We start from the raw sequence: 16,676 nt of genomic DNA, 5'->3' as shown, positions 1-16,676 counted from the left end.
GTTTGATTGATAAATAATTTAAAAAAAAGATCAAAATGCACAAGGTTACTTATTTCACAAAATAAAAAAAAATATTAGAGAACAGAGGAGAGATTAAATAAACAAGATAAAAAAAACATCATAAGATGGAGGGGATGTAGGCAGAATTAAATGAATTATTGCAAGGTTGTGCCATTTGTTATTATGTTGATCAATTTGATCTTTTTCAAAAGCAATTTGCTTTTCTAATATTTCCTTATATGGCTATATATGGCTATAGTAAAATCTTGTTAACTTTCTAGTTTGCTCAATCTTCATGAAATTTGGTCAGAACATTGGTTTCCTGTGTAGTAAAGTTTGGCTTTATTATGTCAATATTATGTGACATTAACTGTGTTATGTAATTTTTCATAACACAAAATTTTCATAGTAAACATAACTGTTTTAGTCATTAACACTTATGATAAGCCTTTCAACTAAGAGATAACTGAAAGAAAGACAACATGATTTTGCAGTATTTATGCAGTATTTATCTCCCTTGTTTAACCTGGTTCAGTAATCTATTTTTAGTTCTGCTCTGAAATTTGGGAGGATACTGATCATTGATAAATGCACTGTTCTGAGGGAAAATTGACTACTCTGCCATTGATTTCTTCTGAACTGTATAAAATAAGCTGCTTGGGCTGATTTAAACACCTTGATGCTTTCTTGAAAAGTTTACAGCTCTTGAAAAAGATTGGAATTTTAAAATAATTAAACTCTAAATTATTTTTAACACCAGCATCAAGACATTTTGGCAATATTTTCTAAATTATTCTTTTTATTTAGAATATTTTTATTTGGCATTTTCTAAATTAGAAAGACTCTATTTTATTTCAATAACTGTAGTAAATTTTTCTTATTTTTTTCATTTGATTCACTGAAGTCTCCTAATCTCCATAAATATTGTTTTTAGATTAAATTAGACCGATTTTGTAAACTAGATTTTTGAAGCACTATCTAGACTAACAGTAACTTATATTTATATCAGTGTTTTTTGACAGATTTTGAACTTCTTTTTACATTCATAAAGGTATTTGCTGTTTGTTGTTCATTTTTGTAACGATACTTAGATTCTTAAGACTTGGCTTGTACCTGTACTTAATTGTTCTTCATTTTCCGAGTTCTTGGAATAAAAATTAGTTATTTTTGTTAAAGCTGCCTTGGTTTTCACTTATAAATAAATTCTTTGAGTGTATTTAGGCGTCCCTGACTGAACGCCTTTAGTTAATTGAATTACAACCAGTCAGTATATTCATCCTGACCGGAAATAAGAGTTTGTCAAATAAGTATTTCCGCATTACATAAGTGCTTACAAAGTTACATAACTTGTAATCGTCCTGTGACCGGTTCATTTGCGTAAGCGAAGGAGACCGCACTACCACACCTGGATAGGACAGTTGAGTTCGAAAATGGTTTGGATCGTTAAAAAAACATGGCCGCCAGGGGGGGGGGCGGTCTTTTTCCTTATATTTATATAGTAAAAAAGCTTGTGAACACTCTGGAAGTCACATGTTTTGCCTAATCATCATGAAATTTTGTCAAAACATTTGTAATGTGGATGTCTCGGACGAGTTTGAAAATGGTTGTGATCAGTGAAAAAACATGGCGGCCAGTGAGTGGGGCATTTTTATTTATATGTATATAGTGACAACATGTAAACAGTCTAGAAGACACATTTTTTTCCCAATCTTCATGAAATTTGGACATATCTTGGAAGAGTTAAAAAATGGTTCAGGTCTGTTAAAAAAACATGGCCGCCAAGGGGTCATTTGTTGTTCATTCTTCATGATACTCAGTAAGAATATTTGTTCCATTGCTATCATGGGCTGCAAAGAACAGGTCATTTCTTTTTATCTCAGGTGAGCAACTTTGGGCCTTTCAGGCCCTCTTGTTTGGATTAGTGTGTAATATTTAAGATAATCTGTTAAGGGTATTTATTAAAGACTTTAACATGCTTCCAATGTATAATAGGTTTGTTATTTTCTTTTTCCAGTTGCTTTATCGGGCATGTTATTTGATTTGACTGCGCTTCAAATTTGTTGTGCCCTTGATTATTATCCCCGCGGAAAAAAAATTTGGAGGGGATATAGTAATTGGTCCTGTCCGTCTGTCTGTCCGGAGCATAACTCCAAATCTATTCAATGGATTTACTTAAAACTTAGAATATAAACAGATGGCAACTAGGAGAAGTGCAGTGACCAAGAACCATAACTCTATCTACATTAGTTTTTGAATTATCTCCCCTTTTATATAACTTTAAAGTAAAGTTTTGTCCGGAGCATAACTGTAAATATACTAAAGGGATTTACTTTAAACTTGAAATATAAACAGATGGCAACTAGGAAAAGTGCAGTGACCAAGAACCACAACTCTATCTACCTTATTTATGAATTATCTCCCCTTTTATATAATTTTTAAGTAAATTTTTGTCCGGAGCAAAACTCTAAATCTACTGAAGGGATTTACTTGAAACTTGAAATATAAACAGATGGCAAGTAGGAAAAGTGCAGTGACTGAGAACCATAACTCTATCTACCTTAGTTTTTTAATTATCTCCCTTTGTTTAATTTCAAAGTAAATTTTTGTCCGGAGAATAATGAATTATCTCCCTTTATTTGTTTTTACAAATATTATTCTACTCTCTAAAACAAATGTTGTCATACAAGCAAACACATTTCGGTGTGGATCATTAGGCACTACTGTGACAAGCTCTTGTTATATATTTGATTATGGCCTTCTAGCTTTTGACTTTGAAAAGAAAAAAATAATATATCATATATTAATAATATAAATTAATTTACCAGTCAGCTTTTATTATACATGCTTGGTGTGGGTAAACAAATTGTGCTAATTAACAACAACATTAATAGTTCCATAGACGTTGATCAAAGTGTAGACACCTGTTATTGGTTGTAATATTGTTTTTGATAGGGTCTTCAATGAAGAATTGAACGTCATAAAATGTGAAAAGAATGAGCATTTTGTCGTGATTATGTTTGTTATGATTAGTTTCAAACAATGTATAAATCATTCATAATGTGAGTTATCACAGGTGGTCTAATGTAAACAATATTAATTGACTAATTAAACATGAACTCTATTAATTTGAGCAGATCTTTGGGAAAATAGTGCTTAATGCATGTGAATGAAGTGTTGTCCCAGATTAGCCTGTGCTGTCAAATCAGGGACATCACTTTCTGTCCTAACTGAATTTTCTTTTAGTAGGAACTGACTAGACAGAAAAAATGCCATGAAAGCTTAAAGTGCCATCCTTTATAGCAAATGACACTTTGCATGCATTAACACTTTCCCACTCAGAAGCAAAGTGAAAATTGCTGTGTGCAAACAGCATAAAACCAGAACAGCCTGCGAGTAACTTGCAATCTGTTCAGGTTTTATGCTGTTTGCTGCACACCAGCAAGTATCTTGGGGTTGGAAATGAATCCTTTAAAACTTTAATCAAGTATTAAGAAAGGTCTTTAAGTAAATGTAATTTTCTAAGGGACTACAAACACGTCAAAATACGTATCTAAGTGGAAAAGGGTCAAGTCCAGTGTCCCAGAGCATGGCTCATTATATCTGAATATGAATGTGTCTTGTTCTGAGAAAACTGGGCTTAATGCATGTGTGTAAAGTGTCGTCCCAGATTAGCCTGTGCAGTCCGCACAGGCTAATCAGGGACGTCACTTTCCGCCTAAACTTGATTTTCGGTAAGGAGGGATTTTCTTGAAACTAAAAATACCATAAAAGCAGAAAGTGTCGTCCCTGATTAGCCTGTGCAGACCGCACAGGCTAATCTGGGACAACACTTTACGCACATGAATTCAGCCCAGTTTTTTTCAGAACAAGGCTCAGATGGTCATACTGGCAATGCCTTCCCTTAAGATAAATTGTGTAAAAACATGATCAGTAAGTCACTTAAAATTAAATTAACAGGATAAACTGTTGCATGTATATTTGTGTGAAATGTATCACAATCTCCATGATGCTTTCCTGAAAGATCATTCTGTCCCTAATTCTCTGAGCACTGAGACTGTTAGTAGTTGATGGGAACAAGAGAAGCAAAACTGCAGGGATCTTTTAACCCTTTACCACTCAAATATGTATTTTTACCCATTTGTGGTCCCTTTAAGAAAGTTATATTTCATTTAAAACCTTTCCTACTACATTCAAGTTTCAAAGGCTTCATTTTCAATCCTTATAGGTACCGATGAGCAGCAAACAGCATAAAACGTGAACAGACTTTGAGTTACTCGCATGCTGTACTGGTTTTATGATGTTTGCACATCGCCATTTTTACTTTGCTTCTGAGAAGGAACGGGTTGAGTCTACTGTTGTTTGTTTGAGCTTTGGGTCAGTGCCAAATCACAATTCAAGTACCACAAGCCGATATAGTTTTGTTGAAATCGGGATAACATCGCAAAACGCTATGTTCATGACGTCAGAAATATGAATAATTTAGTATTAATTAGTACAACATTTATTTGATAATTTTGGTTGAGCATTGAAATGATTTAATTATTCTTGTTTGTGTTCATATAATTATGGGCATGTGGGACTGTTATTGCAGACATGCACCTAATGTTAGAGTGATTTTGATGGAATTTTTAATGGCAATATTAAATAAATCAGTGTTGAACATTCTAAAGCAGATCCTTTGATGTTATGATAAATGACCTGCTGTTAATTAAGTTTAATAATAAATAGAATGCATTTATGGGAATTTGTATGATGCCCTCTGAGATTTTAATATTCATATGTCATTATTTTGTGTCTTGCTCTAAATATTATGAGGCGATGTCTTCATGGTATAGATTTTCGTATTAAAATATAATGTCATAGAAATTCACTTATAAAATTGTGCATCAAAAATACTTCAGACAGATTAACCGCCAAATATTTTATTAGGGAATCAGCAAACATTTCTGGCTGGACAATTATTTAAGAAAGAATTTTAAAGAAAACTAGTTTTGGCTATGATATAAAACAACATTAAAACATCATAATATTAAATGAATTTTATGACAGAGAAATGTTATGTTGCTTTTTTATTACCGGTAAATGCTACTGGAACACATTTATACTTCAGAGGTGTGATTTTTCCGCAGATTTCTGCGGATTAGATTGTCTGGCGGTCTTTTCCAACAACCGTGTAGATTCGTAAAAAAATGTGGGAAGGGGGTACCACTTCAGCAGGCTTATTTCATAAGCGTCCCAAAAAGTCAGTGGCTTCATTGGTAAGAGGTATTGGCCCTGTAAGATGGACACAGCTTGTAGGTGCTGAAATAGAGTCGCGTTCTGAGAAAACTGGGCTTAATGCATGTGGGTAAAGTGTCGTCCCAGATTAGCCTGTGCAGTTCGCACAGGCTAATCAGGGACGACCCTTTCCGCTTAAACAAGATTTTCGGTAAGAATGGACTTCCTTTAAACAAAAAATACCATAAAAGCGGAAAGTGTCGTCCCTGATTAGCCTGTGCAATACGCATCTATTGCAATAGCCTATGCGTATTGCACAGGCTAATCTGGGACGAAACTTAACGCACATGCATTAAGCCCAGTTTTCTCAGAACAAGACACAATAGATTACACTAATCTTTCAGGACACATACATACCTATTATTAGATGCGTATGAAACAGTTTGGGTCAAGGTTAATGAAAATACAACAATCTTTTGACTGAATAACATAAGTGTTATTGGGGAATTTGGCAATTGTTGCTTACAACATGCAGACCTAGCATTGCATTTTGGGGCCAGCTGATGGAGGTAAAAGTTATTGGTGCTCTTCAAAAGCTTGAATTTGGATGGATGTATGGAGCCTTTATTTTGTTTGTAGTTTGCTTATATGCAGATTTTACTTGAGATTTGCTAAATTGTTTTCATTAAATTTAATTGATATGTTAAATGTTGAAGACAATTGCTTCATGGCATATCAGGGTTTCTTGTTGTCTCCACATTTTCTGTTCAGTCATGTCTACAACAAATTAATACTTTCTGCACAGATCAATCTTACCCAGACTTAATTGTGCCGTTTTTATCTCAAACTTAATTGTGCCGTTTTTATCTCACCTGTCACGAAGTGACATGGTGAGCTTATGTGACCGTGTGATGTCCGGCGTCCGTTGTGTGTGCGTTAGTCCGTCAACAATTTGTTTGTGTAGACAGTTAAGGTCACAGTTTTCATCCAATCTCTTTGGTCAGAATGTTTGTCTTGATGAAATCTGGATTGGGATTGTATTCAGGTCACCTGGGGTCAAAAACTAGGTCACAAGGTCAAAAACTAGGTCACATAATAGGTCAAATAATAGAAAAACCTTGTGTAGACAATAGAGGTCACAGTTTTCATCCAATCTAAATGAAATTTGGTCAGAATGTTTATCTTGATGAAATCTGGGTTGGGATTGTATTTGGGTCATCTGGGGTCAAAAACTAGGTCACTAGGTCAAATAATTGAAAAATCATCAACAATTTGTTTGTGTAGACAGTAGAGGTCACAGTTTTCATCCAATGTTTTTAAAATTTGGTCAGAATGTTTATCTTGATGAAATCTGGGTTGGGATTGTATTTGGGTCATCTGGGGTCAAAAACTAGGTCACTAGGTCAAATAATAGTAAAAAACCTTGTGTAGACAACAGAGGTTGCAGTTTTCATCCAATCTTTATGAAATTTGGTCCGAATGTATATCTTGATGAAATCTGCGTGGGAATATATTTGGGTCATCTGGGGTCAAAAACTAGGTCACTAGCTCAAAAAGCTAGGTTAAATAATAGAAATACCTTGTGTACACAATAGAGGTCACAGTTTTCATCCAATCTTTATGAAATTTGGTCAGAATGTTTATCTTGATGAAATCTGTGTTGGGATTGTATTTGGGTCATCTGGGGTCAAAAACTAGGTCACTAGGTCAAATAATTGAAAAATCATCAACAATTTGTTTGTGTAGACAGTAGAGATAACAGGTTTCATCCAATGTTTATGAAATGTTGTCAGAATGTTTATCTTGATGAAATCTGGGTTGGGATTGTATTTGGGTCATCTGGGGTCAAAAGCTAGGTCACAAGGTCAAAAACTAGGTCAAATAATAGAAAAACTTTGTGTAGACAATAGAGGTCGCAGTTTTCATCCAATCTTTATGAAATTTGGTCAGAATGTTTATCTTGATGAAATCTGCGTGGGAATATATTTGGGTCATCTGGGGTCAAAAACTAGGTCACTAGCTCAAAAACTAGGTTAAATAATAGAAAAACCATGTGTAGATGATAGAGGTCGCAGTTTTCATCCAATCTTTATGAAATTTGTTCGGAATGTTTATCTTGATGAAATCTGGTTGGGATTGTATTTGGGTCATCTGAGGTCAAAAACTAGGTCAGTAGGTCAAATAATAGAAAAAAACGTTAACAATTTATTTGTGTAGACAGTAGAGGTCACAGTTTTCATCAAATCTGTATGAAATTTGGTCAGAATGTTTATCTTGATGAAATCTGGGTTGGGATGGTATTTTTGTCATCTGGGGTCAAAAACTAGGTCACTAGGTCAAAAACTAGGTCACTAGGTGAAATAATAGAAAAAACCTTGTGCAGACAATAGAGGTCACAGTTTTCATCCAATATTTATGAAATTTGGTCAGAATGTTTATCTTGATGAAATCTGGGTTGGGATTGTGTTTGGGTCATCTTGGGTCAAAAACTAGGTCAATAGGTCAAATACTATGAAAACCTTGTGTAGACAATAGAGGTCACAGTTTTCATCCAATCTTCATGAAATTTGGTCAGAATGTTTGTCTTGATGAAATCTGGATTGGGATTGTATTGGGGTCACCTGGTTCAAAAACTAGGTCAAAAGGTCAAATATTAGAAAAACCTTGTATAGAAAATAGAGGTCACAGTTTTCATCCAATCTTTATGAAATTTGGTCAGAATGTTTATCTTGATGAAATCTGGGTTGGGATTGTATTTGGTAAGTCAGGTGAGCTATTCAGGGCCATCATGGCCCTCTTGTTTTGATAGTTTGCACTCTTATTCAAAATTGCCAAATGAGTCCAAATTGCTATTGCCTGAAATTTGTATGAGGCAACTTCAAGTGATTCCACAGGAACACATTTATTATAACTTTATGATAATATTTATGCCCCCCTTCGAAGAAGAGGGGGTATATTGCTTTGCACATGTCGGTCGGTCTGTCGGTCGGTCCGTCCACCAGGTGGTTTCCGGATGATAACTCAAGAACGCTTGGGCCTAGGATCATGAAACTTCATAGGTACATTGATCATGACTCGCAGATGACCCCTATTGATTATGAGGTAACTAGGTCAAAGGTCAAGGTCACGGTGACCCGAAATAGTAAAATGGTTTCCGGATGATAACTCAAGAACGCTTAGGCCTAGGATCATGAAACTTGATAGGTAGATTGATCATGACTCGCAGATGACCCCTATTGATTTTAAGGTCACTACGTCAAAGGTCAAGGTCTAAGTGACCTGAAATAGTAAAATGGTTTCCGGATGATAACTCAAGAACGCTTATGCCTAGGATCATGAAACTTGATAGGTACATTGATCATGACTCGCAGATGACCCCTATTGTTTTTCAGGTCACTAGGTCAAAGGTCAAGGCCACGGTGACCCGAAATAGTAAAATGTTTTCCGGATGATAGCTCAAGAACGCTTATGCCTAGGATCATGAAACTTCATAAGTACATTGATCATGACTTGCAGATGACCCCTATTGATTTTTTGTTTAGTTACAGCACGTGCTTTCAGTGTATTTTTTTTTTGCATCTAACTCCGCCCATTCTTACATTTTATTGAACAAAGTTATCTCAGGTGTAAGCGAGCTTGATATTGATTGGCCCAGCTAGCATGCGCGCTTCCATAACAAAACAGGTCACGCGTGGTCGCTTAATATGGTGCAGACCGGGTTTCGCTTTTTGTTTAAATGCTTAACTGACAATGAAACACAATTGAAAACCAGTCCGGATTTGAAAGGCGGACATTTTCGGTACATTTCAGCTGCTTGATATGATATTTTTATACCTTTTTATTGCAAAAAAAACGTGCGTACAAGGGACTCTCGATTGGTTTGGAACATGCGTCCTTTTTCAAATTTATGCGTACAAATACACATAATAATGCGTTTCCGAGAGCCCTGTTGAATGTAACTGTTATTAACCCATTTATGCCTAGTGTAGAGAAAAAAGGCCTTGGCAAACATGATGCGGCGTCTCATCAGGGTCTGCACTATTTGCTGAAAGGAATTTCTGTAAGAAATATTCTAAATATAGAAATAAATATACTAGACATTGATTATTTTGGAAATAAATTGATCCAATTTAGAAGGATGGGAGAGTCCACCAGTCATAAACGGGTTAAAAAATAAGTTGAGCCTTTTGTGCAACAGAGAGGTATGTAGTTGATCCTAACTCAGGAAGCTTTTTCAGAATCTTTTACAAAGCTGGTGGGGGAATGTTGGAAATAAACAGCTCATATAAAATCAAAGTAGGGGATAGCTATTATTTGATGTTACTGATAGAGGGTACCATATTTCAAGTTCCATCTGGGAAGGGGGGGGGGGGGGGGGGGGGCGAATTGCGATGATTATAAAGTGTTTTTGAGGGAACTATGTATCCTATATGCTGTTACAACTAAAGAAAACAGCTCTGCCCTTTAATGCCCTATTTTTATCATTTCACTGAACAAGCACATTATTTAATACCTAGCCTGATCGTGGATCAGTATAGTGAATATTCCCAGTTCATAAGATAGGATTTGAGTTTCATAGCTTAAAAGTTGAGCGAGTAAATGACAAAGTTGATCAGCTCGTGAACAATTTAAAATCTCAGCTGTTTGAAAATGAACATTCTCCTCCTTAAACGCTGGTTGACTAAAAAACAAAAAAACTTTATGAATACCAAAATAAGCATGATGGTGAAACTCGTGGAGCAAAATGAGTAAGCACACAAAGTGGAGTCAGAATATTGTCTTAAGTGTGTTTTGGATACTAGACCCATGTCCCTTGAATGCCTTATTTGTTTCCTTGCAGACCTAGTCACGTCCCCTCTGACCTCGCCTCTGATAGAGCGCAGAAGCCTGGTGGGTTCGAGTAGCACCGTCGGTGTCGGTGGCGGCACCATGTACGGGGAGCCAGGGCTGCAACCACAGCTTCAGCAGCGCATACTCACCCTGAAGCAGCAGCAGGAGCTACAGAAGCAGATGCTCTTTCAGCAGTTCCAGGAGCAGCAGCAACAGCTGCAGCAGAAACATGAGCAGGAGCTGCTCGAGTATCGACAGGTGGGTGGCTCAACATTTTATTTAGGCAAATTTGCTTCATTCTTGAACATTTCAGATATTAACCCATTTAAGCCTAGTGGACTCTCCCATCCTTCTAAATTGGATCAATTTATTTCCAAAATTATGGATGTCTAGAATATTTATTTCTATATTTAGAATATTTCTTACAGAAATTCATTTAAGCAAACAGCGCAGACCCTGACTAGAGCTGCAACGATTCGATCCAATTCATCAAAAATCGATTCGAAATGCTTCGATTCGATTACGATACCAAACCTACCAAATTCGATTCAATTCTTTAACCTATATACATATATATTCATAGATACGTAAAGCGCGCTGTATGTTGACTATTGATACGGGAAGGTGTAGGTTTTATCTTTACCTGTAATAATTAATTGGTTGCTTATTACTTAAGTCATCCAATCAATAAGCTTTTTACGGTCTACTTTCGGAAAAAGCGTCATACTGGCTGAACAAGTTGTTGCCGACAAATTGAAATTATCAGATGCGCCTAAGAAGCTGAAATCAAAAGTTTGGGTTTCGGGATGGTAGCCCTACCGATAAAGCAAAGTGTAAACTGTGCTTCACGTATGTGGCGTACGCAAAGTCCGGCTCAACCACTAATCTAATGCAACATGTCAAACGCAAACATAACGTTGATTTAGCAAGACTTAAGAGGTCGCACAAGTGCAACTACTCAAGTCGCCAGCCAGAAAAGTAGTTCTATTTCTATTGGAGTTTTGTAAAGTTTATTAGAGAATGTGATTTGTCCTACAGGTAACAGGTGATGCTGTCATGGCACAATGGTAGACATGCTTATAGCGGTTTTGGGTAAAAGTATAATAGTGATAGTACTACCATTCAACTGATTCCACATACGTTCTTATGATTATTTATTTATTTTTATGCTTTTATACTTTACTGATCTCTTTCATATTTGGCATGTAGGTACCTTGCATTGACCTCTACCTTTTGATGAGGTTTGAGGTCACTGGGGTCAAGGTCAAGGTCAACGAGGCTAACAATATACTGTTTCTCATAGCACCTTCAATACTTTACTGATCTCTTTCATATTTGGCATGTAGGTACCTTGCATGGACCTCTACCTTTTGATGAGGTTTGAGGTCACTGGGTTCAAGGTCAGCGAGGCTAATAATATACGTTTTCCATCACACTTTGTTTACAGTTTCTCATAGCACCTTCAATACTTTACCGATCTCTTTCATATTTGGCATGTAGGTACCTTGCATGGAACTCTACCTTTTGATGAGGTTTGAGGTCACTGGGTCAAGGTCAAGGTCACCGAGGCTAATAATAATATACTTTTTCCGTCACACTTTTGATACCGTTTCTCATGTCACCTTCAATACTTTACCGATCTCTTTCATATTTGGCATGTAGGTAACTTGCATGGACCCCTACCTTTTGATGAGGTTTGAGGTCACTGGGGCCAATGTCACTGAGGCTAATAATATACTTTTTCTGTCACACTTTTTTTTACAGTTTCTCATAGCACCTTCAATACTTTACCGATCTCTATCATATTTGGCATGTAGGTACCTTGCATGGACCTCTACCTTTTGATGAGGTTTGAGGTCACTGGGGTCAAGGTCACCGAGGCTAATAATAGAATTTTCCGTCACACTTTTTTTTTACAGTTTTTCATAGTACCTTCAATACTTTACCGATCTCTTTCATATCTGGCATGTTGGTACAGTACAGCCAAAGCGGAACAAACGTATTTCGCGATCCGCGGCGGCAAGGCGAAACAAGTCGATGCCGCGTCAGTCGTTGAAGCCGCGTCAGTATGCGGCGGCAAGTCGACTTCGCATCTGTCTGCCGAGGCATGCCGCGATCCGCGACATGATGCCGAGTTGAATCGCATCATGAAATGAAAAATCTTTTTAAAATTATTAGTTTCATGTAGTTAACAAATTTTGAAAGAACAATTATAATAATAATTAAAATCATAATAAATTTATTGTGCGCGGATTGTATTAGCATATACATGTAAGCACAGTTAATGTGTCTGGCCAATTATTAAGTTTGTTTCCCGCCCGTAGCGTATGTATTTCACACATAAACAAGGTAACGTAATTATTTTTTCGCACATACAAGTGGTCAAGGCTCCAGCATATGGTGGATTTATAAATTAATTGCATGTTGATTCCCCTATTATATTTTAGCTGAGAAAATTAGCAGTTTGAAGCCACATCAATAATCAAGACGGTGACGACGTATTTGTAGTTTTGTTAATTATCAGCTTATTATAACTATTGTTTGAATATGCGTATATAAACACGTTTTATTTTGGTCATATTATACAGTTAATATCGCTACTAATTACCCGATAATCCCGTATATTCCAGTTTTAAAGCAAATGCTGGTAAATATTTACGATACACAAACATTCTCGATATTTCCTTAAGTATCAAATACATTTTGGAATTTGTTACTATTTATAGAGATGATGAAATAACGTCTAATCGGGGCGTTTTTTTTCTCCACTGAACACGCGATTTAAGCCTGACGTGATGTTCATGTATTTATACAACACAAAATACACCCAAACTTTCCAAACGAAGTTCTACATGTCTGCATAATTTTCGCGCGCTTTTTATGAAACAAAGGATATTTTAGCACTGTTTATTTGACGCTAGAATTTGCCAAAGGACGCGTTAGCATTACAATTCAGAAGTGTGTTTCGGATTACATATTTAATAATGATAATCGAACGATACATAAACAGTTGCGAGTAATTAATTCTACGCTACACATACATGTATGTACATGTAGGTGGATACTTTTTCACTCGATCCGCCGCGTACGTATGCGGCGGATTTACTCCACGAAAGTACGCGAGGTTAATACAGATCGATGCCGAGTGCCACGGCGATACGCCGCGTGAACACACAATTCGGCCGCCGCGGACTAATAATCTGGCCGTGGCGTAGGCGCGGATTATGTTTGTGCCGCTTTGGCTGTACTGTACCTTGCATGAACCTCTACCTTTTGATGAGGTTTGAGGTCACTGGTGTCAAGGTCACAGAGGCTAATTATATATTTTTCCTTCACAGAGGCTAATAATATACTTTTTCTGTCACACTTTTTTTTACAGTTTCTCATAGCACCTTCAATACTTTACCGATCTCTTTCATATTTGGCATGTAGGTGCCTTTCATGGACCTCTACCTTTTGAGGTCACTGGGGTCAAGGTCAAGGTCACCAAGGCTAATAATAGATTTTCTCGTCACACTTTTGTTACAGTTTCTCATAGCACCTTCAATACTTAACCAATCTCTTAAATATTTGGCATGTAGGTACCTTGCATGGACCTCTACCTTTTGATGAGGTTTGAGGTCACTGGGGTCAAGGTCAATTGAGTCCTAATTTGCCATTCTTTTTTATGTGTTTTATTGAAATCACATTTGAACAGAAATGTTAATTTTGAGGCATAAGAGTGAATCTATGATAAAACTAGGTTTGAAGATGAATCGAAAAAATCGGTATCGGAGTGTCTGAAATTGAAATCGAATTGAATCGAGCTGTTGATGAATCGTTGCAGCTCTAACCCTGACGCGGCATCATGCGGCGTCTCATCTGGGTCTACGCTGTTTGCCAAGGCCTTTTTTCTAGACGCTAGGCATAAATTGGCTAAACATGTGTTCAGTCACTTGAAAAGTACCCTGTATAGGGGGATGGTGGCTGATCAACATTAGTATATGGTGTCTATGTAAGACTTTGTATTCAATCTTGATTTTAATTAGAAAATTTATATTTTTTATTTAATACGTTTCTTAGAAGACAAGTTTATACATTTTTTGCAAACTGGCAGTAAAATCAAATTAGGCTTGGATTGACATATTGAGATTTTGGCAACAGTAGTGCAAGTTATTCTTAGAACAAAGCCGATAGTGATAAGTATCCTCAATTACCGAAAATTCGCGACCTTAACATTTAATGTCAATATTTAAACCGTAACATATAAATAACAGCAATAACAAACATTAACCCTTTAAAATAAATACATCCCTCGCTGATTTGTTCCAATATAAATTCAAAACTCTGTTTTTAAAAGTCTTAAATGTATTCTTTGTTTACATCAGTGTTAAGCGTCAGCCATTTTGTTTTGCTACCCTTGATTCGCGTGTATGACGTCATACAACAACTCATGGAAATTTTTAGCAATTAGGCCAAATTAACTTATTGTTAACAGGCAACGTTAGTTTCTGGTGCTTTTGCGAACCAAAAGAAAAGTCCAACAAGTAATAACAATTAAATATTCACATATGTAAATTGTTAAGTGCATTTACAAAAATTCTCCTTTCTCCTGTCTCCTGACCACTCAGGGGTGCAGTAGTTTAAATGTGTCTAATGCAAACATGGTCTGCAATTTCATTGTATATTTTGGAGGCTCTAACCTGGGACGGACACATTCTCTTCCTTAACCCTTTGCATGCTGGGAAATTTGTCGTCTTCTAAAATGTCGTCTGCTGAATTTCTAAAATTAGCATTTTCTTCGATTTTTTTTCAAAGAATACTATCAGAATAGCAAATAGTTTGGATCCAGATGAGACGCCACGTTCTGTGGCGTCTCATCTGGATCCAAACTGTTTGCAAAGGCCATCATAATTCGGTTCCCGCACTGAAAGAGTTAACAGCTGTGTAAGCATTTATCAAGACAGTGGGCGATTAAAGTCTATACTTCTTCTGACAAGGCTTAGGGATGGCCTTAAAAACAAAATAGAAAAAGAAAAATCAGCTGAAATTTCAAGTTCTAAGAAACGCACAGTAAAATTTTGTTTGGCCTGATTCGTGATCGGAGAGTTACAGTGCCTTATATGGAAGTCGTACTACAAGTTAGAAGACGATGCTAAAAATCATGATATTTGATTTTCAAACAAAATATATTAATTTCAATTATCGGATATAATTGGTGTTAAGAAAATATGGTTTTTAGATTTATCAATTTTAATTCGTATGTTTTACCTGTTTTAAACGCATTGTTTTTCAAAAATCTTCGCGCATGTGCATGAACAAATGTTGCTACCAGTCACGTAACATTATCCGCGAATCTAGGGTAGTCGCGAATTTAGTTGAGTTGATGATATATCAGTTGAAATACCAAAATTCTCCTGTCTAAGTTTCATATTAACAAATAAAAAAAAATACTGGGGATTTCCCACAAAAAACCAGTCTTGCAAAAAAAGAGTGGGGATTTCCTAATGGCATACATCATTCAAACTATACACCATAACAAAGATAGTCAACTAGTTTTTCATTTACTTTTTAACTCTTTGTTGAAGTAAAGGCAGAACATTTAATATTTTTGTAAGTTTAGGTATGTTTAACAAATGCCGAAATTCCAGTTATGCATTCTTGTCTACAAGTAGGAAATGTCCACAACATTTTATTTTATTTTGATTAAAGTAAATTTAGCAGACAAAATGTAATACACACAGTGTCACTTGTGTCTTCATGACAGTGTCCCAAATGTGCTATAGCCACCTAGCTACTGAGCTGTATGGACTCTAGCTTGAACCTGTGTCAGGGCTGTCATGACTCTGACAGTTACATATGTTTTACTTAGGAGGACATTTCCGGGGGTGAAAGGTCAAATGTATTTCCTGGTCAGTGGTCACATTTGTTTAAACCGGAGACATCTGTCCACTTGAGATATGTGTGTCATGCAAATGAAGTGAATAAAGTATCATTGCTCACAGCTTTTATTGTTATATTTTACCTTTATGTGTCCAATGTCAACAATTTGGGTTATTCCTCCTATACCTGATCTTTTAAAAGACAAAAATGAGGTCAAATTACTTTCAGGATTCTCAGAACAAAGATTGTTTCTGGCTTTCAAAAAACACACAACAGACAACAACTTTTAAATATCTGTACACAAAATCCCTCCTTTTCTCCCTGTTTCTACATGAAGGACCTTTTTAGCTCAACTGAGCACAACCTGCTCATGGTGAGCTTTTGTGATTACCTTTTGTCAGTTGTGCGTTGTGCGTCATGCGTCATCTGTTGTCAACATTTTGCCTTGTTAACACTCTTGAGGCCACATTTATTGTTTGATCTTCATGAAACTTGGTCAGAAGATTTGTTCCAATCATATTTTTGTCGAGTTTGTAACTGTCAGGTGAGGTAAAAAACTAGGTCACTAGCCTGACTAGGTCAAATTAAAGAAAAAGCTTGTTAACATTCTAGAAGTCACATTTATTGACCAATCTTCATGAAACTTTGTTAGAACATTGGTCTGTTTGTAAACAGGCTAAATAACATTTCTAAGCTTAAATGTTTAAGTTCTCATCTACTAAATATTTCTATATGAGACACAAATGAACAGGTTTCTGGGACAACTT

The 16,676-nt window shown here is 36.2% G+C and overlaps 1 protein-coding gene across 5 annotated transcripts in view; it reads left to right on the top strand.

Annotated features, from left to right (window-relative positions):
* LOC127855111 (histone deacetylase 4-like) overlaps window positions 1–16,676 on the top strand; it is a 183,587-nt gene that overhangs the window by 79,004 nt on the left and 87,907 nt on the right. For all 5 annotated transcript variants that reach the window (XR_008037353.1, XM_052390479.1, XM_052390480.1 and 2 more), the window contains one exon: window positions 10,058–10,305. Coding sequence is in view for 4 of the 5 variants with exons in the window: in XM_052390479.1 (XP_052246439.1) it covers window positions 10,058–10,305 (248 nt within the window). In the remaining variant the exon portion in view is untranslated. The remainder of the gene's footprint in view (window positions 1–10,057; window positions 10,306–16,676) is intronic.

Source organism: Dreissena polymorpha, chromosome 13, assembly GCF_020536995.1.
Source record: "Dreissena polymorpha isolate Duluth1 chromosome 13, UMN_Dpol_1.0, whole genome shotgun sequence".
Taxonomy (NCBI): Eukaryota; Metazoa; Mollusca; class Bivalvia; order Myida; family Dreissenidae; genus Dreissena; species Dreissena polymorpha.
Note: the sequence above shows the minus strand (reverse complement) of the source record. Positions and strands in the feature narration are given on the sequence as shown.